Here is a 23,501-nt window from a genome sequence, read left to right as displayed (position 1 = left end):
TATGGATTCTCATCCTGTGCTTCTTGTGTACTATGATACTATGATACATGCAAGTCTCAGACCAGAAGAGAAATGGCAAGTTTATATAAATCTCTTTTTCTCACAGTATCACCAAGGTTAGAAGAGACCTCATAGATCATCAAGTCCAACCCTTTACCACAGAGCTCAAGGCTAGACCATGGCACCAAGTGCCACATCCAATCCTGCCTTGAACAGCTCCAGGGACGGCGACTCCACCACCTCCCCAGGCAGCCCATTCCAGTGTCCAATGACTCTCTCAGTGAAGAACTTTTTCCTCGCCTCAAGCCTAAATTTCCCCTGGTGTAGCTTGAGGCTGTGTCCTCTTGTTCTGGTGCTGGCCACCTGAGAGAAGAGAGCAACCTTGTTCTGATATTATTGAGAGTTGACATTTTGAAGTAGAGGGGAGTACACTACAATTAATTGGCTGGCTTCTACATGAGTAACTACCACTGAACAGCTTCTACCTGAGTAACTACCACTGAACAGCTGACAGGCCAAAGCATTTCCATTTCTCTAATTGCAAAGTTTCCTTTCTTATTTTTTTGTTCCTATCTCTGGATGTTAGTAGGAAGTTCTTCTCAGAGAGGGTGATTTGCCATTGGAATGGGCTCCCCAGGGAGGTGGTGGAGTCACCATCTCTGGAGATGTTCAAGAAAAGAGCGGCAGAGGCACTTAGTGCCATGGTCTAGTTGACTGGATAGGGCTGGGTGCTAGGTTGGACTGGATGATCTTGGAGGTCTCTTCCAACCTGGTTGATTCTATGGTACTCTCTCTTTCTCCCAATTTACCTTGTATTTTATTCACGGTATGTATGAAACGTTAAGCTTTTTACTGTCTCAGAAGTAGCCCCTTAAAGTGCCTCCTGGAAAAAGTGAGCGTGGTGGTGGCAGTGGCCAATAATCATTTTACTGGAGATTTGCAAAGTGCAATCCACCAAATCTCAACACTGTGTTTAACGCTATGTTTCAGGAACTTCTATTACATCACGATGCTGAGGGATCCAGTCTCGCGCTACTTGAGTGAATGGAAGCACGTCCAGAGGGGTGCAACGTGGAAAACTTCCCTTCACATGTGCGACGGAAGAAGCCCAACGCCAGACGAGCTGCCTACCTGTTACGAAGGCGACGACTGGTCTGGAGTCAGCTTACAGGACTTCATGGACTGCAGCTACAACTTGGCCAACAACCGCCAGGTGCGCATGCTGGCAGACCTCAGCCTGGTGGGATGCTACAACTTGACTTTTATGAATGAGAGCGAAAGAAACGCGATTCTTCTCCAAAGCGCCAAGAACAATCTGAAAAACATGGCCTTCTTTGGGCTCACGGAGTTTCAGAGGAAAACGCAGTATCTCTTTGAGAGGACATTCAGCCTGAAATTCATTGCCCCTTTCACCCAGTTCAACGTTACACGAGCTTCCAACGTGGACATCGGCGAGGACGTGCGGCAGCGGATAGAGGAGCTAAATTTCTTGGACGTGCAGCTGTACGAATACGCAAAGGATCTGTTCCTGCAGCGCTTCCAGTACTCCAAGCAAGAGGAGCATCAACAAAACCGGCTAAAGAGGCGAGAGGAGCGACGGCTGCTGCGAGAGCAGAGAGCCCACCAATGGCCGAGGGAAGAGGCAGTAGAAGTAGCTGTTACTGAAGATTATAATAGTCAGGTCGCAAGGTGGTGATGCTCGTCCACCTTGACCAAGCAGTGAGAAGATCAGAGAGTTTGTGCAACTTGGCTACCTGGGAATTAGCCAAGGAAGGCCTACTGCTTTGGTAAATGAGACTGTAACTTGACAGCTACCCCTCCTTGTCTCAATCTTTCTTGGTTTCTGCCAATGAGGAGACTTTTTGTTTTCCCAATAGGCATTGAGTAATGTTTTTAAATGGCAGTCAAATAGATTCCTCTCCAGAAAGACTTCCTTCAAAGCCCTGAGCTATGAGGATGTGTTGAAGAGAGAACTATAGCCTTTCTGTTAACAGGTGTGCCCTAGACAATGTGAGCTGCCAAAACTTGTACTGACAATAAACATAGTTTGGTCCCTCTATGACATGAAAGCCAGTTTACTTCTGCTGTCCCTTGCAGCTGTAGTGCACAGCTTTCTAGTGAATGCAATGGAGGAAACTGCGTTGCCCTTCTAACTTCTATATGCCATGTTTTGATTAAGGGAAGAATTTGCTGAGGTGATTTTAAAACCTAGGAAAATGTGGGATTGAGGCATTGCTTGTTCTGTTCTGTTAGCAAGCAATCAGAGATGATTTATAACTGAAGTGATGGAGGGGTTAGCTTCTTTCTCCATAGATGCAGAGAGTACCAAAGCTAGTCAGGCTTGAAAAATGAGGTCCATGTGGCAGCTGGGCACACGTCACAGAGATTACCTGGCTGGAGGCACTGGAATTGGCCTTAGCTTTCACAAAAGGTGAAGAGGGACCAAGCAAACTACAGGACCGAGGAAAGAGAGAGCAGGAAGAGCTTAAATGTTAGTGTGACATTTTCCAGATTTGCTGTGAAAGCCTGGAGGAGATAACATTGTCTGTGAAGGTAGGCAGGTTTATGATACTGTCTGTTAAAATACATTGATGCAAGTGAATACAATTTAAATTGGTTTTCTCTTCAACTACAGTAGTGGGTAGGGAAAAAAAGTCAGCTTTCATTTTTATAGGATACGAAATGGATATGTGGAAACTCTTGATATTTATTACTCTGTATGAAGATGATTTGTAAATTTATTGCTTTCATGATGAGATACCTGTATCTGCTTTTCTTCCTTGTCTAGAAAAACATTCGGTGGGTTCTTCCACCATTACATTCTTGTGGCTAAACTGCATTCTATTTATCCCAAGATTTTATGTTGTTCCATTTGTAATAGTGTAATTTTAAAAAGAGAGCCCATGCACCATCGATCTTTTGAGAGAGAGTTTTTTTCCCTTTCTAGCATAAATGTAAAGCATTAGGAGGAGATTTCTCTAAGTGCCTCAATGTGGCTGCTAAATCGAGATGCTGAAAGTATATTCTTGCATGCATGAATGGCTTTTACCTTACAGATTTGCTAATTAGAAATATTGGAGTACCTGATGTGGATGCACATTTCTCATTTGTTTTCAAATTTTGAAGTTTTTATCCATAATCACAGAATCATCACAGTATCATCAGGGTTGGAAGAGACCTCACAGATCATCAAGTCCAACCCTTTACCACAGAGCTCAAGGCTAGACCATGGCACCAAGTGCCACGTCCAATCCTGCCTTGAACAGCCCCAGGGATGGCGACTCCACCACCTCCCCGGGCAGCCCATTCCAGTGTCCAATGACTCTCTCAGTGAAGAACTTTCCCCTCACCTCAAGCCTAAATTTCCCCTGGTGTAGCTTGAGGCTGTGTCCCCTCATTCTGGTGCTGGCCACATGAGAGAAGAGAGCAACCTCCTCCTGACAGTGCCCCCACCATAGCAGATTTACCTGGAGCAAGTTGCACAGGACTGTGTCTGGAAGGGTTGGAGACTTCACCATCTCGTGGGCAGCCTCTTCCAGTGCTCCACTATCCTCAAAGCAAGCAAGTTTCTCCTCATGTTTAGATGCAATTTCCTGTGGTCAAGTTTGTGCCCGTTACCTCTTGCCCTGTTACTGGACACCACTAAAAAAAAACAGCCCCATCCTCCTGACACACACCCTTGAAGTATTTATATGCTTAAGTCTTCCTTTCTCAAGGCTAAAATTCTCCAAGGCCCTCAGCCATTCTTTAGAAGAGAGAAGTGCTAGGTCCCTAATCATCTCTGTAGCCCTTTGTTCTACCCTCTTAAGAAGTTCCCTGTCTTTCTCGAACCAGGGAGCTCAGACTTGAACACAGCACTCAAGGTAAGACCCCAACCAGGGCAGAGTAGAGAGAGAGAGAGACTGCAAGGGCAGATTGCTGACTCATGGTCATCCTGTTGTTCACCAAGATTCCCAGGCAGCCATAAAAATAATGCTACAGGGAAGAAAAAAACTGGCCAAATTTGAAAAGTTGTCCTTTCATTTCCAAGTTGTTGATGATTTTTTCTTTTTAAGTGCATACAGCACCTTCTTTTATTCTGCTTTCTTATGTGCCATATCAGGTGTGGGATCTGATGACCCTGTTGACAGTTAATGCATACAACAATACATTAAACTTGGAATATCTTAGCAGCTGTGAAGAAGTGAAGAGGGTTACTGGGGCCATGCTTCATTACTAGTCTAGTTTACTAGCAGTATGCTGCTTTATGACTGTTGGTCAGTGTGCTACTTTTGGAGTGCAGAGCAGTGGGGTTTGGGCTCTAATACCTGTTCCACTGAAGAATCATGTGTATCTCCTCCTCCCATCTCTGTGTTCAAAAGGGAAAACACAGGACTGCAGATTGTTGTTCTCCTGCCTGCCTTAGAGAAGAGTGAGATGCTCTCTAGACTCCCTGGACAGAACTTAATGGATTTCCTGGAAGAGATGTTCAGACACCTTGATCCTGTATAGCTGCCTGCCTCCAGAGGTTTAAATTGAAATGTTGATGGTCTAGGACTGAAGATCACTTTTGATGTCTTTGCTGCAGGATGGTAAGGTCACAAAGAGCTAAGCCTGACTGGTATTATTGCATCTTTAGCATGCTGCAGGTAACTCACAGTACAGGTTGGGGGCTGCCCTGCTGGAAAGCAGCTCCGTGGAGAAAGACCTTGGTGTGCTGGTGGACAACAAGTTCTGCATGGGACAGCAATGTGCCCTTGTGGCCAAGAAAGCCAATGCCATTCTGGAGTGCATCAGGAAAAGTGTGGCCAGCAAGTCTAGGGAGGTTCTTCTCCCCCTCTACTCTCCCTTGGTGAGAACACACCTGGAATACTGTGTCCGGTTTTGGACTCCCCAGTTTAAGTGAGACAGGAACCTGCTGGAGAGAGTCCAGTGGAGAGCCATGAGGATGACTGGGGGATTTGAACATATCCCTTATGAAGAGAGATTGAGAAACCTGGGGCTGTTTAGTCTAGAGAAGAGAAGACTGAGATGGGATCTGATCAATGTATACAAATATCTGAGGGGTGGGTGTCAAGTGGCTGGGGCTAATCTCTTTTCGGTGGTCAATGGCAATGAGAGAAGGAGCAATGGCTACAAACCAGAACACAGAAGGTTTCACCTCAACATGAGCAGAAACTTCTCTATAGTAAGAGTGACAGAGCACTGGAACAGGCTGCCCTGAGAGGTTGTGGAGTCACCTTCTCTGAAGACTTTCAGAACTCTCCTGGATATGTTCCTGTGCAAACTACCCTAGGGGATCCTGCTTTGGCAGGGAGGTTGGACTTGATCTCTAGAGGTCCCTTCCAGCCTCTAAAGTTCTGTGATCTGATGCCTACCCACTGGCACTGGGCTTTCAGGCTGGGCTGGCCCTAGTCCTCTGGAGGGAAGGAGTTTTCTGGTTGCTGATGCAGGGAGGGCAGGGAGCTGTGGCATCTTCTCGATCCTTGGCCTGTTGCTGCATCTTGTTTCAGACCTTGCAAGAACAGAAAAGAAGGATGCCTTTGGCATCTGATTCTTTATGTCTAGGATTTGCAAGTCTGTTCCTTGTTTCCATGAACACAGATGGCTAGGGGTGCTGTGGGAACCACAAAGGGCTCCCTAGCAGAGGCAAGGTGAGCAGTGAGGCAGGTCTCATCACTGATGAGCGATGGGAGAGGCAAAGGTGGTAGGCAGGGTGCAGAGGCTTGGCAGAATTGCACAGGAGAGAAGACAGGTAGGTTGCAGGAAAGATGCAAGGCCAAATTCACATTAAAGAGGATAAGCAAGGAAGTAGAGTCAGTCCCAGTCCATCTTTTGTAGTAAAGCATCTCTTCTTTTTCTTCCTAAGTACAAAAACAAGTCTCCTTTGTCACATCCCTGCCTTTTCCCCAGCAGGCCACGTCTTCATGCCACTCATGGCAAAGGGGGCCTCATTTTTCATGTAGGAAATGAAGTGTTATCTTTTTGGGGGAGAGGAGGCAGAACTAAGAAATTGTTCCCTGGAGCCTCAGCAGTGACTGTAAGTATCAGTTTCGGCTGTCTAAGCACACCAACCGTTCTCCAGACTATTTCTCTTCTGCCTGACACAAAGCAGAGCCTAACGAGGAAAATCAAAGCAGTCTTTGGGCAGTTTACATTAGCTTTTATTAGTTTGGCAATACCTTCATGCAATGCCTAACCTTTTTGTCAGTCCTTTCCCAGGAGACAAGATTAGGGTCCTGAGGAGCAGTTAATGTGCTGTAGCATCCGTGGTAAAGGGATTTGCCTTAACACTTTGGGTTTAGTTAAAGTTGAAGTTGGTCTGTTGTTTGGGTTTTTTCCCCTGGAGGTCGAGTAGCAGACAGCCATGGTTGTGCAGCAGTAGCTGCCACTAAGATCTTCCCCATAGCCCCTGGGGCTGAAGGACTCTGCACCTCCTTCTCAAGCTGCAGCAGTAAACTCACTGCATCCACAATACGTTTTTTTCTTAGCTGAATTTCCTGGCACATGGCAAATAAAGCAATTTGGAAGCAGTTTCAGGTTAACTTCTAAGACACAGGCTTGGAGCTTTTTCCCTTTTGGGCACTGCGCCCAAACCAATGTAACACAAAAGCAAAATGAAGGCTCTGGTTCGTATCTCTGTTGTTCCAGGTTTTCACTGCTCTGACAGCACGGGCTTCACTGTAATTACACTGGCTCATGTAAGATCAGAGCACAGCATGTTTCTTTCAAAACCTTTGTGAGCAACAGCGCTATAGGATTCCTGTCCATCTTCCTAGTATTATTTTGTTGCTTAAACAAGACAATTTGGCTTCTGCTACTGCGGTGCTGAAACAAATCTCATTCTTTTGTGATGGAGATGTACTTGCTAATCTCTCCCATCACATCCTCAGCACTAGCTGCCTTTTCCAGTGATAGTTCACTGTAGGCTGAGAGCAGAGAAACATCCTGGGTCATTAAAAGTTGTTCCTGGTAATTTGATGTCTAGTGTAAGAACTTAGCCTTTTGCCTATGGGCCCTACTTTATTGAGGAATGAAAATTTGTCCTTTCTTCCCTGCTCCTCAGTGCCAACAACAGAGAACTTTCACCATGTGGAAACCAAAACCCATTTCTGAAATTGGGCATTCTTTACTGGAGTTTTGTTAATAGCGAGACTGCAATATTGAGCTCTGTGGTAAAGGGTTGGACTTGATGATCTATGAGGTCTCTTCCAACCTTGGTGATACTGTGATCCTTGCTAGCTACTCTACCGTGCATGCAGTAGTTACTTGCAGTTCACTGAAAGCAAAAGCACAGCACATCAAAGTGCTGTAAGTCAGATCCAGAGCCAGGCTTCCTAACTGCAAGGTATCTGTTCAACCAAACCAAATGTCAGGTTGTATCACCTTTGCATCTCAGATTTGTTGTCCCCTGCTAAACAGGGAGTCTTCTCAGCCTGGCTTCTCGTCAACACATGCTTCCTTCTGCACTAGTGGGTTCTTGTTTCCCACCTGCCCTCTTGCATCAGTTATGAGCACTTATGTTATAAGACTTCTTTTGCTGACACTTTTCCCCTCTCCATTGTTGTTCCCCTGATACATGTGCAATTACTCTTTTTTTCTTGATCTGCATAAGGGATATCTTATATCCAAGCTGGTGGAGACTACCCTGTACAATCTGAACAAGTACAATAGATTCCTTCTACTGCAGCAGATTGCTGTATCCTCCCTACAGGTGGCCAAGGCATACTCAGAAAAGGTACCCAGGTTGCACTGAAACACTTCTTTCTGATACTTTCTGTGCTGACATTTTGTGGAGGGAAATGGTTTCCATAACCTGCAATGTCCTTGGCTTTCTTTTTTGGCCATGTCACTAGCTCTGTGATTTCAAATAAATGTTGGAAGTGAAAAGAAAATAAGAGTTCTCATCAGTTGCTGTATTTAAGATGGAAGGATTAATTAATAGGCTGTAAATTACTTTATTCCTTAGGAATTTTCCTTCTGTTTATGTGCAATAATGTGTGTGAACTCTGCTACTAAGAGATTGTATTGTGAGTAACCATGTCTAATTTTATTCCTATTTACAAGATAGTTTGTAGACCTAGGGATTTCCATTGATGTAAAGCACAACTTAATGAATTATTTAATGTGTTACTCCACTGTGATGTCAAAAGCAGCTGTTTTCACATATTTGTTGGTGGTTTTCTGTAAAATGCTACTCATTAAGAAACCTGTTGAAAATGAGGAAGGTTTATGGAATATTGTTGGGTCCATGAATTACTTATGAGCAACAAATAAACATTGTTTGCGTTTTTGAAACACTAAAGGCTCCATCTTACTTGCACAGCCATACAGAAGGGCTAAAAATGCTTCTCTCAGGCCAGCTCCAAGCATTAGTAAAGATCCACTGTGACTATATAGACATTTTTGAAACAGAATGTACATAGAGAAAAAGCAGGTTGATAGAACTTAGTATTGAATTATGTAGGGGATGATACTAAATCCTTTGATTCCAATTGACTTTGGTGGGATTTATCTCAGCATTAATTAAGACAGGACAGTCGAGGCTTGAACAGTCACCAGCACTAATTCAAGTGACTCCAGTGCTAGAATTTCCATACTTGGATTGAATTAAGACTTGAGTATGCAAATAGTGGTAGCGACTTCATGGGACTTCATTCCTAACTCCAGTAACACAAAAGAGAAGTCCAAACTATGGGTGTAATCTCATGAGCTGCTTTGGAGAAGGATGAGAAGCTGCAGTGTGTTGCTGCTCTGTTCACCTCATACACATGTCCTTATGTCTTCTAAGGGTGTGTGGACATTGGGAGGAGCTGACTGCTTATTCAACCATACTGTTTCATAGAAGTGCATTAATACAGTGAACCAAGACAGGGGTAGGAGTATGGAGGAGTATGACATGAGATATCTTCAAGGCTTGTTTTGGGGAAAAATCAAGAAATGATAGAAAGTTTTGGTCAGGTTAAATAGTCATGGAACAGGAGCCTGGACTACTCTTTGAAGAAGCAGACCTAATGGAGCACTTTAGTTACTCTGTAAGAGGTCATTATTTCCTCTTTTACTGAGGTCTATCCATGCTCCTCCATACTCCCTTCCAACCCTGACTGATTCTATGATCTTTCTTTATAAACCCCAAGCAGGATTTATCAGTCAATATTGTTTACACCACATTTAAAGCTGTTTAAATAAAAGAATGGAATAAGTATCCAAAGGAATGAATCTGTAAGAAATACATATTTCTAGTGCTCCTGGGCAAAATAAGCCCTCTTGTTGAGTCATAAGGGTCCTGGGCTTGGGAAATGTAGGTGCTAGTAGAGCATGATTCACCTCCTGAAACACCTACCTAAATTAGGACATGTTAATCTGCCTTTTTCTTTCTCAATCTGCCTTTTTCTTTACTAATCTGCCTTTCCCTTTTACTACAAAGGGAGATGAACTGAAGTAATTCAAAGCAGATTAATTTTATGTGTGAGCTGGAATTGATCTGCTGTGATGCCATGCCCACAGTTTTTGGGCATGAGAAATCTCCCTGGCTTGTCCTCCTCTGGTAAAACTGTTCTATAAAAATGCCATTAAAAATAGCTTTTTGAAAGTGCTAAAGTAGGGCAAACTGACCTGCATCCTCTCTCTGATAGTGGACCAAGTAGCTTCTAAGAGCAGGAAAGTATATGCATATGATCAGTTGTCTCCTGGCTGCCAATCATTTTCAAGTCAAGGACTTCTTGACTGAATGTAGCATCTCTGAACTGAGCAGGGCTTTTTGTGAGGTTTTCTTCCTTCTTTGAATCTACCCAGTTACTTCTTGAACTTAAATATTACCCCTAGAACCTACAAACACGTCAGGAAACTACGTCTTTTTGCTTGTGTCAAGTTGGACACCTTTTAGTTTCATTTAATCATGCCTAGTTCATACATTGGAACAGATACTGGACAACAAATCCCTGCTTCTCTTCATGGTTCTCTATGGTTTTTACCTCTCTTGGTGCAGATGACACCAAGCTAGGAGCAGGTGTTGATCTGTTGGAAGGTAGGAGAGCCCTGAAAGGGACCTAGACAGGCTGGATAAGTGGGCAGAGGCCAATGGGATGAGATTTAACAAGGCCAAGTGCAGGGTTCTGCACTTTGGCCACAACAACCCCAAGCAATGCTACAGGCTGGGGAGAGAATGGTTGCAGAGCAGCCAGGAAGAAAAGGTCCTGGGGGTACTGGTAGACAGTAGCTGAAGATGAGCCAGCAGTGTGCCCAGGTGGCCAAGAGAGCCAATGGTATCCTGGGCTGCATCAGGAACAGTGTGGCCAGTAGGACAAGGGAGGTTATTCTGCCCCTGTACTCAGCACTGGTCAGGCCACACCTTGAGTCCTGTGCCCAGTTCTGGGCTCCTCAATTCAAGAGAGATGTTGAGGTGCTGGAACATGTCCAGAGAAGGGCAACAAGGCTGGTGAGGGGCCTGGAGCACAGCCCTCTGAGGAGAAGCTGAGGGAGCTGGGGGTGTTTAGCCTGGAGAAGAGGAGGCTCAGGGGTGACCTCATTGCTGTCTACAACTACCTGAAGGGAGGCTGTAGCCAGGTGGGGGTTGGTCTCTTCTGCCAGGCAGCCAGCAACAGAACAAGGAGACACAGTCTCAAGTTGTGCTGGGGGAAGTCTAGGCTGGATGTTAGGAGGAAGTTGTTAGCAGAGAGAGTGATTGGCATTGGAATGGGCTGCCTGGGGAGGTGGTGGAGGCACCATCCCTGGGGGTGTTCAAGAAAAGACTGGATGAGGCACTTAGTGCCATGGTCTAGTTGATTGGATAGGACTGGGTGATCTTGGAGGTCTCTTCCAACCTGGTTGATTCTATGATTCTCTCCTATGTGTCTGTATCAAAGAGAAGAGTGTAAGACTATTCAGTAAGCATCCATGTCTTTGATTATCCTGGTTGACCTTGCCTTCATCATTTCTTATGCTGCTAGACATTTCTTTGGAGCTGGGAGGGCAAGGGCTGCCTGGAGTGCCAAATGCACACCAAGATTTGTGTGGTGAATACGAGTGCTGTTTCCCATGTGATTTCCTGTTGCTTTCATAACGTGTCACAGGCTCACAGGATGTTAGGGGCTGGAAGGGACCCAAGGAGATCATCGAGTCCAACCCCCCCCACCCCAACCAGAGCAGGACAATACAATCTAGCACAGATCACAGAGGAACACATCCACAGGCCTTGAAAGTCTCCAGAGAAGGAGACTCCACAACCTCTCTGGGGAGCCTGTTCCAGTGCCCTGTGACCCTTACAGTAAAGAAGTTCCCCCTTTCCTAGCATTCAGGTTTGGATTTTTTGGACCAGTTCTGAGCACAAATCTGACGTTTCCATAAAATTATCTATTCTAATGGCAAGATCTCATTTCCAAGCAGTAACAGGCAACTCAGAACTCAGCACAGTGTTAAAATTGGGTTTTATCCCCCCCATATGCCTCACTTTACATTTGTGTAGAGCTGAATTACATCTGTCATTTTTTTTTGCCATCACGCTCTGACATCAGGGTCTTCTGCAGTGTACACTCAGCCCTTGTCTTTAGTACCCTGAATAATTTAGCAGCAATTCTCCAGCACAGATTAGTGTCCCCAGAGCTCATTCTGCAACCTCCCACAGGCAGTGGGGAAGCAGAACTTGAAGCAAGCTGACATAACATCCCAGTAGCAGATATAAAGGGCTTCATTTGCCTTTTCAGGCATTCTGATGAGAGCACTGAGATGTATGCTGCCATTCTGCTGCTCTCACCATGCAGCTGAAAATCCTGCTTTTATTAGTGTTGAAATTGCTTTTCACACAGGTTACCATTAACAGAAAGTTATTGCTTTTTTGGTTCCTTCCTTTAGGAGGAAGTCGTACGGGCAGGTGTTTAAGCTCCTTTCTCATCTGTGCTGCCAGGCTCTTTAAAATCGTTTGAAATTACATTGCTGATTCCCTCTTTCACAGGGAAATTTCATCAAACAGAAATTTCTTTCTGTCCAGCCCATCGGCAGATTCTCCTCTTCTCTTGGTCCCTCTGCTGTAAGGATATAACTGAAGGCACACTGGTGGAGCTGGCAGGGAAATTACAGAAAGCTGGAAAGGTCAGAACCTTAAATCCTAGATCAGATGGGACAAAGAATTTCAGATATCTCACAGCAAATAAGGTATGGGGGAATGTGATCAACACTGTGTATAGCACAGCATGAAACCGTACATGGAAAAATGTGAAGTGCTGTAACCTTCCTCCTCTCATTTCCTTTGCTCCAACTGCATTTAGAAATTAGAATAGAATAGAATAGAATAGAATAGAATAGAATAGAATAGAATAGAATAGAATAGAATAGAATAGAATCAGATCAAATAGCTTGGAAGAGACCTCCAAGGTCATCCAGTCCAACCTAGCACCCAGCCCTGTCCACTCAACTAGACCATGGCACTAAGTGCCTCATCCAGGCTTTTCTTTAACATCTCTAGGGACATCGACTCCACCACCTCCCTGGGCAGCCCATTCCAATGCCAGTCACTCTCTCTGCCAACAACTTCCTCCTAACATCCAGTCTAGATCTCCCCTGGCACAACTTGAGACTGTGTCCCCTTGTTCTATTGCTGGTTGCCTGGGAGAAGAGACCAACCCCCACCTGGCTCCAGCCTCCCTTCAGCTAGTTGCAGACAGCAATGAGGTCCCCCCTGAGCCTCCTCTTCTCCAGGCTGCACACCCCCAGCTCCCTCAGCCTCTCCTCATAGGGTTTGTGTTCCAGGCCCCTCACCAGCTTTGTTGCCCTTCTCTGGACACGTTCCAGCACCTCAACCTCTCTCTTGAATTGAGGAGCCCAGAACTGGACACAGCACTCAAGGTATGGCCTGACCAGTGTTGAGTACAGGGGCGGAATAACCTCCCTCATCCTCAAAGCCCAAAGGTGCTGAGGCAAATAACCCCAATTCCTTACTTGTTGGAAGTAAGCCAACCTTCATTGAGAGCAAAAGCCAGTTTCAAAGGCCCAATCCACAGAAATCCCAGACTAGAGGGAGAAAAGAAGCAGCTGAAAATGAGGTGGCCATTTTTGTCCTCATGGCCAGTCACTGGAGAGTGAACAGGAGATGACTGGAGCAAAACCATCCCTCCTGCTTTGCCCTTATCACTGCAGAGGCAGCAGCCATCTGGTTCCCCTGTGCTGGCAGGACAGCCCCAGGATCAAGCTGGTTTATAGCAGAACTGAGCTGGGGAAGAATCAGGTTAATAGATTTTGGCAGCATTGTGGAGTGCCTCTTTTTTTTCAGTTTTTCCCCTGCAAGGCTCAAGGACAAGAATTTTAACATTTCTTCTTAAAATATAAGACTTAACTTCTTATTTATGAGCTGCTTCTGAAACTGAGAATGTCTCCTAGCCTCACTTCAATATCCCAGTGTTTAGCCCAGCCTATAAATAATGCAGGAGATGCATTTCTAGGCCAAGGCTGTAAATATGTAGTGAATATTGATACACTCTCTCTTAAAGAGGGAAGGAAAAGTGCCTGCCCATGGGCATGGGGTGACTCTGGAATGGAGTTGGAGGGTCAGGAGTCTGCCCAGTGGAGAGTTTGAGTTCTGGTTGCTTCTTGTATCTAGTGTGCTGCGTTGTCTCTTATGAAAACCCCACATAAGGCTCCTCAAACTGGCAGATGTTTTAAGGCCTGCAAAGACAGGTCTGACTTAGCTTCTCAGTGGAGAGTTAATTCATGACTCTTAATTAGCGCTGTGCAAGACAACCTGCCTGAAACCTCGAGCACCTTCTCGACGAGGCAGTGCCATGGTCTAGTTGATTGGCTAAGGCTAGGTGCCAGGTTGGACTGGATGATCTTGGAGGTCTCTTCCAAGCTGGTTGATTCTATGATGGGGAGGTCTCAGTGCAGCAGGTGAAGGATCAGCATCAAAAAACGACAGATATTGTGCCTATGGACCACCCATCAAGGGAGTCCCTTTGAGATTTTTGAAGTATAATCCAATGTATCACTGAAAAACCTTCCTGAGACCACCTCAGTCAACATCTACCCTCATGTAGCTTTATTGGTGCAGAGAAAGGCTTCAGGGGATGACTTTCTGTCTTTTCTGCATGATAGAAACTTCTTTAGGCACAAAATTGCAATGGACCTCCTTGACAGTCATCTACTTTCTAGTTTGACTTTACAGTTCATCACAGTGAAGGGGAAGGAAGGGTTCTGGACCAATTGCAGTGAAGGGGAAGAAGGGTTCTGGACCCATTCTTCAGGAGGGAGATGCAATCACACATAGCAGAGAAGAGGAAAGCTGAGAGGGGCTTGTGGGACATCTGCAGATATGTAGGAGGCAGGCAAAATCAGAGAATCATAGAATCATAGAATCAAGCAGGTTGGAAGAGACCTCCAAGATCATCCAGTCCAACCTAGCACCAAGCTCTATCCACTCAACTAGACCATGGCACTAAGTGCCTCAGCCAGGCTTTGCTTGAACACCTCCAGGGACGGTGACTCCACCACCTCCCTGGGCAGCCCATTCCAATGCCAATCACTCTCTCTGACAACAACTTCCTCCTAACATCCAGCCTGTACCTACCCTGGCACAACTTGAGACTGTGTCCCCTTGTTCTCTTGCTGGTTGCCTGGGAGAAGAGGCCAACCCCCACCTGGCTACAGCCTCCCTTCAGGTAGTTGTAGACAGCAATGAGGTCACCCCTGAGTCTCCTCTTCTCCAGGCTAAACAACCCCAGCTCCCTCAGCCTCTCCTCACAGGGTTTGTGTTCCAGGCCCCTCACCAGCTTTGTTGTCCTTCTCTGGACACATTCCAGCACCTCAACATCTCTCTTGAATTGAGGGGCCCAGAACTGGACACAGTACTCAAGGTGTGGCCTGACCAGTGCTGAGTACAGGGACAGAATAACCTCCCTTGTCCTACTGGCCACACTGCTCCTGATTCAGACCAGGATGCCACTGGCATGAAGAAAGCAGTCACAGCAAGCAAAAGCTAAATAAGCTCAGAGCTTCCAAGACTAAAACCAGGTAGGCAGCAGGAGTTGCTGGAGGCCTGGTGATATCAATTATTGACTTTTTAATTCTACTGCAAAAATGTCTTTAAAGAGGTCTGTAGAGCCAGTGATGTGGTCTTGAAGTGCAGTAATCAAAACAGAGTAATCTCAGGGACCACAAATAGCGTTTTCTAGGCTGCAATTAGCTAGTAAGCTCTCTGCTGATCCTCTCTTCTCAGCACCCTCCCTTTTCTAGCAAAAATTGTTAACCCCTCCCAAAATCTTTGTTCAAATACTTAAACCTGTAAAGACCCCTATTGTTACCAGAAATGGTATAATTAGAGCTTGTGGTCATGTAGCTTTCAACTTTTTGTTCTAGCTATTAGTGAAACGACTAAATCTCTGATTAAAAAGCAAAACCCAAGGGACCAAAGCTGCTCTGTCAATGCAGAGAGCATCCCATGGAGCAACTGCTATTTAAACTCTGTGGTAACTTTCATGCCAGGAAGGCCAGAAGAAAATCTTTAGTCCCTGAGAAACTTATCAGGGACTTAAACAGGCAAGAGAGATGCCACCTCTTTCTCTCAGCTCATCAAAGATGTGAGATAAATCCCAAGGAGCTGTGTGCATTAACCCCATCACTGCTGCAGCTAAACGGGAAACACAAACGTTGCGTGAATTCCTCCCTCAGATTTGCTCTTTACAGCTCTCACAAGCTGGCAGGGCATAATCTTTTCTCTGGACAAAGATTTGTCAGCTGTTGTTTTTAATCTGCATCATTAGTGGGAAGACCATTAACAAATTATACACTGCAGTGTGTCAGTAAATTTACATCAGAAGTCATCTGTTTGTGGGAGTTGCAGGAGTCCCACTTGGTGCTTCCAAGGATTGCAAACAAACAGAAAAACAAAATCTCAGACCCTTCCAGCAAATCCACATTACAGCAAGTGACAGCAAACACTCCAAGGTCTGCATCCTAACACACTGCTTTATCTGCTCCCTGTCCTTCCCTGCATTAATTTACTGCATCTGTGCTTAGCTAAAACCCCATCCTTAATCTTGCCTGACTCACAAGCAGCTGCATGACCTAGCTCTAGCACTGGGAAAGGTGGAACAGGACTGAAGCACAAAGGTATGTCTTTATATTACGCTTGATCCACTCATTGCTGTCTACAACTACCTGAAGGGAGGCTGTAGCCAGGTGGGGTTGGTCTCTTCTCCCAGGCAATCAGCAACAGAACAAGGGGACACAGTCTCAAGCTGTGCCGGGGGAGGTCTAGGCTGGATGTCAGGAGGAAGTTGTTGGCAGAGAGAGTGATTGGCATTGGAATGGGCTGCCCAGGGAGGTGGTGGAGTCGCCGTCCCTGGTGGTGTTCAAGAGAAGACTGCATGAGGCACTCAGTGCCATGGTCTAGTTGATTGTATGGGGCTGGGTGACAGGTTGGACTGGCTGCTCTTGGAGGTCTCCTCCAACCTGGTTGATTCTAGGATTCTATGATTCTCTAACAAAGAAGAGGCCAAGTTTGCTCTCCCCTGCTTGCACACCCTGACCTCTCTCACATCGAAGCTGCAATCATGTGGCCACCAAGCAGATGGCAAACACGGGAAGACCTAGAGAAGGGACTCAAACTAACCCCTACGCCCTCTGCAGTGCCTGAAACCAGGAAACAAGGGGTGAGGGAAGGTTGGGGGTATCTCTTCCAGCAGTATCTTGTAGTGAGACTGCAGCAAGCACAAACCTTGCTGGTATCCAAGGGTGCATTTGTGTTGACAGTGCTGCAAATGCGCTGAATGTTACTGAAGCCTAAGTTTGCTGAAGATAATTGGTGAATAAGAACACTGATTAAGAAGGAAAAGCAGGCAAGAGAGGGTTAATAGCCTCTGTTCAAGCAAGCTTGGAGTTTAGGTTATTCCCCTTTTTTTCAATTCAGGATATGGAAATGTATTAAATTCCAGTGTTTGGGTTGGATGAGGCAGATACATGAGCTCTGTCTTTTCCCTAGGATGCATCACTAAAGCCCTATGTCCTTTTTAATTTACTCTACACATGACACCTTGTCTTCTTTCTCAACTTGCAAGATATTTTCTCAGGCTCTCCAGGTGATTATTTACCTGTTGGAACATTTACTTTGATGCTCCAGTGTGGGTAGCTACTCTTGGCAGCTTTCCTTTCAGACCCAGCGGGCCAGACTCTGAACTTTTTCAGCTTGAAAAGATCAGGCCATTGCAGAAACTGACATTTTTTAATTTGATATCTTCTATGGGGAGCTGAATGGTACTCACTGAACAAATAAATTAGTGTGAGACTGACTGCTTTAACCAAGCTGCAGCTGTCATTTGGGGGAAGAAGTAAATTAATTCCAATAAACAAAGAGAAATCCTTGAAGCCCTTCTGACAACACGAGGATCTCAGTGAGGAGGGAAAGAAATTTAGCTTATTAATTGTTAAAGCCTTTGGCAAACTTACACAGTTTATCATTTCTGTTTGAGTATTTTGTAGCTGTGTAGGCAGAGGAGACTTAGCCATCAACAGCCCCTTTGCCATGCCATGATCTAGTGAGACACTGCACATGGTGATCTTATTACTGTCTACAACTACCTGAAGGGGCATTGTAGCCAGGTGGGGGGTGGCCTCTTCTCCCAGACAAGCAGCAACAGAACAAGGGGACACAGTCTCAAGTTGTGCCAGGGTAGGTACAGGCTGGATATTAGGAAGAAGTTCTTCACAGAGAGAGTGATTTCCCATTGGAATGGGCTGCCCAGGGAGGTGGTGGAGGCACCGTCCCTGAGGGTCTTCAAGAAAAGACTGGATGAGGCACTTAGTGCCATGGTCTAGTTGATTGGATAGGGCTGGGTGCTAGGTTGGACTGGATGATCTTGGAGGTCTCTTCCAACCTGGTTGATTCTATGGGATATCATCCCCTTATGAACAGTTGAGAGTGGTTTGGGTGGCTCACTGGCTCAATATCTCGCACGGAAGGCAAATTAACCTGGCACAGAGAAAGCTGCCTGGGTGTCATCATGACCACATCAACAAAAGGTTATGAGAAAACTCATAGCATCAGAAGAATTTCCTTTTTTTTTTTTTGCAGGGAAGAGCAGAGAGAGGACCACAAGGACTGCTGTAACCCCTGGCAGATCCCTCCCAGTGTGGCTGCTGACAACTGGATGTCTGCTGTGCAGGTGATGGCAGTGCCAGCTGTGAGCAGCCAGAGGCTGCTTGGTTCCTCTAAGTCCTCCAGACTTTTACTGACAGTAGGCTCAAGAGAAATCACCCTGGTTATTCCTTCTCATGCTTCTGAGAGATGGATACATCCTCCTAGGGATGGTAAGTCCTACTTCTGGATTGTGTGACAAATGAAGCAAGATGAAAGCATTTGCAAGATGTCTTCATTTGCAATAAGCTTCACAGGATTCTTTAGTCTTTCTTCTGCCTTTTGTTTTTGAATAAAAACTCAGCTGTAAATGAGATTAAAATCAGTATTTCTCTTGTAGGAGTCTTAATGGCCATGGTTGTGTGGCTGTGAGATGAGTCACTGGTGTCTCTGTAGACTTTTGTACCCTAAACACAGAGGAATAGACCACTGATGGAAGAGCCAATGCCAAGGCAGTACATCACATCAAATGCAGACTATTTCTGCAACTTCCAGCCACTGACACACCAGGTTCTGTGATGCTCACACTGACATGCCTAGAAGTTGCCACTGCTCCTGCAGTGGCACTTACAGCTCCAAGTTAGGGGTTGGTGGGGTGCACAGAGGGTTCCAGTGGGACCCATCACATTAAGCCCTGAAAGAATCAGTCTGAAAAGCCAAAGAGAGAGCAGCATCTCTCAGGAAAGCCTCTGCCTTTCCTGTGCCTTAGCATCCAGCATCTACCTAGCCCAAATGAGACCTCTCTTCCAAACTGGGGTGCATCACTCACTGTTCTCTGGTGCCGAACAGGTGCTCGTGCATCTGATTGACCTGTACCTCTCTTCTTTACAAGTGTGACAGGAGAAGGAATTGAGATTAAAATGTATAAATGCAGTGCTGTGGGTCACTTCCTTCTTCCCCCCACTCTTCTGTCTCTGGAAGTTTGGAAAGGGGAATAAGAAGACACAAAAAAACTGCTTCCCTACCCTGCAGTGGGCCTGAAGGAGGGAACAGCAAAAGGCATCTTTTCCACATGGGTGCTGACTTGTGTGGAAGCCTGCACAGGAATTGCCTGGTGGTTGGCTGGATTCTTTGCACCCAGTATAAATGGCAAGTGCCCACTTTGTCTAGAAAAGCATTAATAGAGCGAGGGAAAAAGTGTGGAAATCCTTCCTTGACAGAGTTCCTACCTTTACAGAGTTCCCACTTGGAGAGTTCCCATTTTGGACAATCCCTGCCTTTGGATGGCTCCCACCTTTGCACAGCTCCTGTACTGCACCATCCCCACTTTTGGACAGTCCCCTGTTCTTGCAGTCCCACTCTGGCATAGTTCATGCCCACAAGTCTGCAAGCTTGGCAAGTCCTTAGGTCCGTTTCATAGAATCATAGAATCAACCAGGTTGGAAGAGACCTCCAAGATCATCCAGTCCAACCTAGCACCCAGCCCTGTCCAATCAACTACACCATGGCACTAAGTGCCTCAGACAGGCTTTTCTAAGGGCCTCATCCAGGCTTTGCTTGAACACTTCCAGGGACAGCAACTCCACCAACCCCTGGGCAGCCCATTCCAATGCCAATCACTCTCTCTGGGAAGAACTTCCTCCTAACATCCAGCCTAGACCTCCTTCAGCACAACTTGAGACTGTGTCCTCTTGCACTGTTGCTGGTTGCCTGGGAGAAGAGATCAACCCCCACCTAGCTCAGCTGAGCTGTGAGTCTGTAAAGAAGATCATAAACTCTTAGATGCTCATCTCAACAAAGATGGTTGAGTACCTGTGTTTCCTAGTGAGAGTGGTTAGCTGAGGTCTGTGCATTTATTTAGATTGTCCTCTTCAGTGGAGAGTGTCTTTGCTTCTGACCTCATCTTCTTTTCTGCTACAGAGATCTTTTAATCTTAGTTTGCTTTCAAGTTACCATAAATTATCCAGCCCAAAGAGAAAGGTTTTCTCACACGCAAGCTGCCATTTCAAAGTCTGTGTTCAGTATGTGGCTCCCTCACTTCAGTACCATTTCAGAGATCCCTCTCTTAGCTCTCCAAGAGTGTGCATTAAGCACTAGCAAAGTGGTGCACCAGTCAGATATGTCTCCAAAATGGCAGGAAAAACATGGCCATTCCTTTCCATGAGGATCAGCTTGACCAGGAAAAGGACTGATCAGCCCTCTCCTACCAAGCAGTAAGGTCTCAATCAAATCACCTTACGTTTACACACTTTATGAGGTTAGCAGCCCTGATGCTAACCTCATGTCCTAAAGATGATGTGGGCTCATGCTGTCTGCAGTGCTTGGTGCCTCTACTGTATGCACACACAAAGCTGACCCCGTTTCTGTCCTTCTGCTTCTTAGGCAGCTTGCTGCTCCCTGGCATCCCAGCCTACGACCACAGCAAGAAGCTAGGGTGCTGTGACCCTACAAGGCAAGCAGGGGCAATCAGAATGTGCCCTTCAAACTTGGATCAAAATTTTTTGTCTTGATGAAGGTACTTTTTCTGCCTTTCTGTTTTGTGCTTGCCATCTTAGGTGGGGGGAGCATCTGGTTGCTCAATTCCTCCCCCAATACTGCAGCTGTAGGGGGCTTGCATCTGGTTGCTCAATTCCTCCCCCAATACTGCAGCTGTAGGGGGCTTGCATCTGGTTGCTCAATTCCTCCCCCAATACTGCAGCTGTAGGGGGCTTGCATCTGGTTGCTCAATTCCTCCCCCAATACTGCAGCTGTAGGGGGCTTGCATCTGGTTGCTCAATTCCTCCCCCAGTACTGCAGCTGTAGGGGGCTTGCATCTGGTTGCTCAATTCCTCCCCCAGTACTGCAGCTGTAGGGGGCTTGCATTCTCCTTTTTCAGAAGGACTCATGAGGTGACTCACCTTTCTTTCTTTTTTTTTTTCCCCCTTTCCTTGCCATTTCCATGTGATAATCACATTGCAACCTCACAGCTGCTGCTGAGGTAAAGACAGTGAGATATAAAAAGCTGTCACTCATGGCTGTAACACAGGAAATTCTTAAATATGGGCCAACTCATTTACAGTTCATAGAATCATAGAGTCAACCAGGTTGGAAGAGACCTCCGAGATCAGCCAGGCCAACCTAGCACCCAGCCCTAGACAATCAACTAGACCATGGCACTTAAGGCCTCAGCCAAGCTTTGCTTGAACACCTCCAGGGACAGCCACTCCACCACCTCCCTGGGCAGCCCATTCCAATGCCAATCACTCTCTCTGACAACAACTTCCTCCTAACATCCAGCTCAGACCTCCCCCACCACAACTTGAGACTGTGTCCCCTTGTTCTGTTGCTGGTTGCCTGGCAGAAGAGACCAACCCCCACCTGGCTACAGCCTCCCTTCAGGTAGTTATAGACAGCAATGAGGTCACCCCTGAGCCTCCTCTTCTCCAGGCTAAACACCCCCAGCTCCCTCAGTCTCTCCTCACAGGGCTGTGCTCCAGACCTCTCACCAACTTCTTTGCCCTTCTCTGGACACCTTCCAGTATCCCAACATCTCTCTTGAATTGAGGAGCCCAGAACTGGACAGTTGAAACTGTCTGTGGCTGTAAGCTGTGATAGGCAAACTGTAGGAACTATGTGCTGTAGAAAGGTTTAAGGGCAGAGCTGTTGTTTGATCATGCTGCTGACACTTTAAAAAAATGTATTTGGATGCAATAAAATATTGCTATAAACTCTGGGTACAGTAATCTGTATTCTTATTAACAGCTTGGTTTGAGAAAAGAGGGAAGTGTGGGAGGTAAAGGATTAAAGAACAGTGTATGCATGCCTCAGATACCTCTTCTTAGCAATAGCTGGGTTAAATGGAAAAAAAAAGAAGGAAGGAAGGAAGGAAGGAAGGAAGGAAGGAAGGAAGGAAGGAAGGAAGGAAGGAAGGAAGGAAGGAAGGAAGGAAGGAAGGAAGGAAGGAAGGAAGGAAGGAAGGAAGGAAGGAAGGAAGGAAGGAAGGAAGGAAGGAAGGAAGGAAGGAAGGAAGGAAGGAAGGAAGGAAGGAAGGAAGGAAGGAACAACAAGCCCTTATATCCTTAGGGGGGGGCTGGCTAGAAGCTGGAAAGGGAAAAGTCACATGCAGCTGGTGGGTGAAGGGGTGAGACATCATAGAATCAGTCAGAGTTGGAAGGGACCACAAGGATCATCTAGTTCCAGACCCCTGCCATGCACAGAGAAACCCTACCCTAGACCAGGCTGGCCACAACCTCATGCTGCCTGGCTTTAGACACCTCCAGGGACGGGGCCTCAACCACCTCCCTGGGTAACCCAGTCCAGGCTCTCACCACTCTCATGCTCAACAACTTCCTCCTCATGTCCAGCCTGAACCTACCCATTCCCCCTAGTCCTGTCGCTCCCTGATATTCTAAGAAGTCCCTCCCCAGCTTTTTTGTAGGCCCCCTTCAGATCCTGGAAGGCCACAAGAAGGTCACCTGGGAGCCTCCTCTTCTCCAGACTGAACAGCCCCAACTCTTTCAGTCTGTCCTCATAGGAGAGCTGCTCCAGCCCTCTGAGCATCCCAGTGGCCCTTCTCTGGATGTGCTGCAGCACCTCCACATTCTTCTTGTAATGGGGGCTCCAGAGCTGGATGCAGTACTCCAGGTGGGGTCTCAGCAGAGCAGAATAGAGGGGGAGAATCACCTCCCTCGCCCTGCTGGCCTCACTTCTCCTGATGCAGCCCAGGCTCTGGTTGGCCCTCCAGGCTGCAAGTGCACACTGCTGGCTCATGTTGAGATTCTCGTCCACCAGCACCACCAAGTCCCTCTCCTCAGGGCTGCTCTCCAGCCACTCACTGCCCAGCTAGGGGGAGGAGGGCTTAAAGGTCCCTGCTCCCCAGTCCCCTGCCTACCCAAGCACTGTATTGTTGCTGGGCCCTGCAACACTCAGTGCCTTGCCCACAGATTTATGCCAAGCAAAACGGCATCATGAGCCTTCCTCCTTTTCACTCCCCCTCCTGGAATTCAGATTTGTGCCCACACCCAACCAATGTGCAGCTAGCTTGACCTAGGGTAGGGTGTCCCTGCCCATGGCAGGGGAGGTTGGAACTAGATGATCCTTGTGGTTCCTTCCAACCCTGACTGATTCTATGATGGTGAGCAGACTAAGCCCCAAATCATGCCCTCATTTAAGTTGACCTGGCTGGCATTGTAAGTATCATAATGTACCTTTTATTCCATGACTTGTTCTCCCAAGTTGTTCTCACAGTTCTCCTGACACTGACTCTCTTTTTTTTTCTCTTTTAATGCTATTTCAGAAATGACCCAACCATTACAGTCACTAGCTTTTAATTTCATCTCAAATGCAGGTCTCCTCAGATTTGGAGGAGCACCAAGCACTCTCATCTGGGCAAATGTTATCCATTACCAAGAGTCTTGACAGAAATAAAGTGTATAAAATTTAACCTGGTGTTCTCAGTGGAAAATGTCCCCTTTTTTTTTTATCC

The 23,501-nt window shown here is 46.4% G+C and overlaps 1 protein-coding gene across 1 annotated transcript in view; it reads left to right on the top strand.

Annotated features, from left to right (window-relative positions):
* Positions 1-2,913, top strand: part of HS6ST3 (heparan sulfate 6-O-sulfotransferase 3) — a 376,369-nt gene extending 373,456 nt beyond the window's left edge. Inside the window, exon 2 of the mRNA XM_064143878.1 lies at positions 991-2,913. Within this exon, the coding sequence (XP_063999948.1) occupies positions 991-1,696 (706 nt within the window). The 3' untranslated portion in view covers positions 1,697-2,913. The remainder of the gene's footprint in view (positions 1-990) is intronic.
* The last annotated feature ends 20,588 nt before the right edge of the window (positions 2,914-23,501 follow it).

The sequence above is a fragment of the Pogoniulus pusillus genome, chromosome 5 (genome assembly GCF_015220805.1).
Source record: "Pogoniulus pusillus isolate bPogPus1 chromosome 5, bPogPus1.pri, whole genome shotgun sequence".
Classification (NCBI taxonomy): domain Eukaryota; kingdom Metazoa; phylum Chordata; class Aves; order Piciformes; family Lybiidae; genus Pogoniulus; species Pogoniulus pusillus.
Note: the sequence above shows the minus strand (reverse complement) of the source record. Positions and strands in the feature narration are given on the sequence as shown.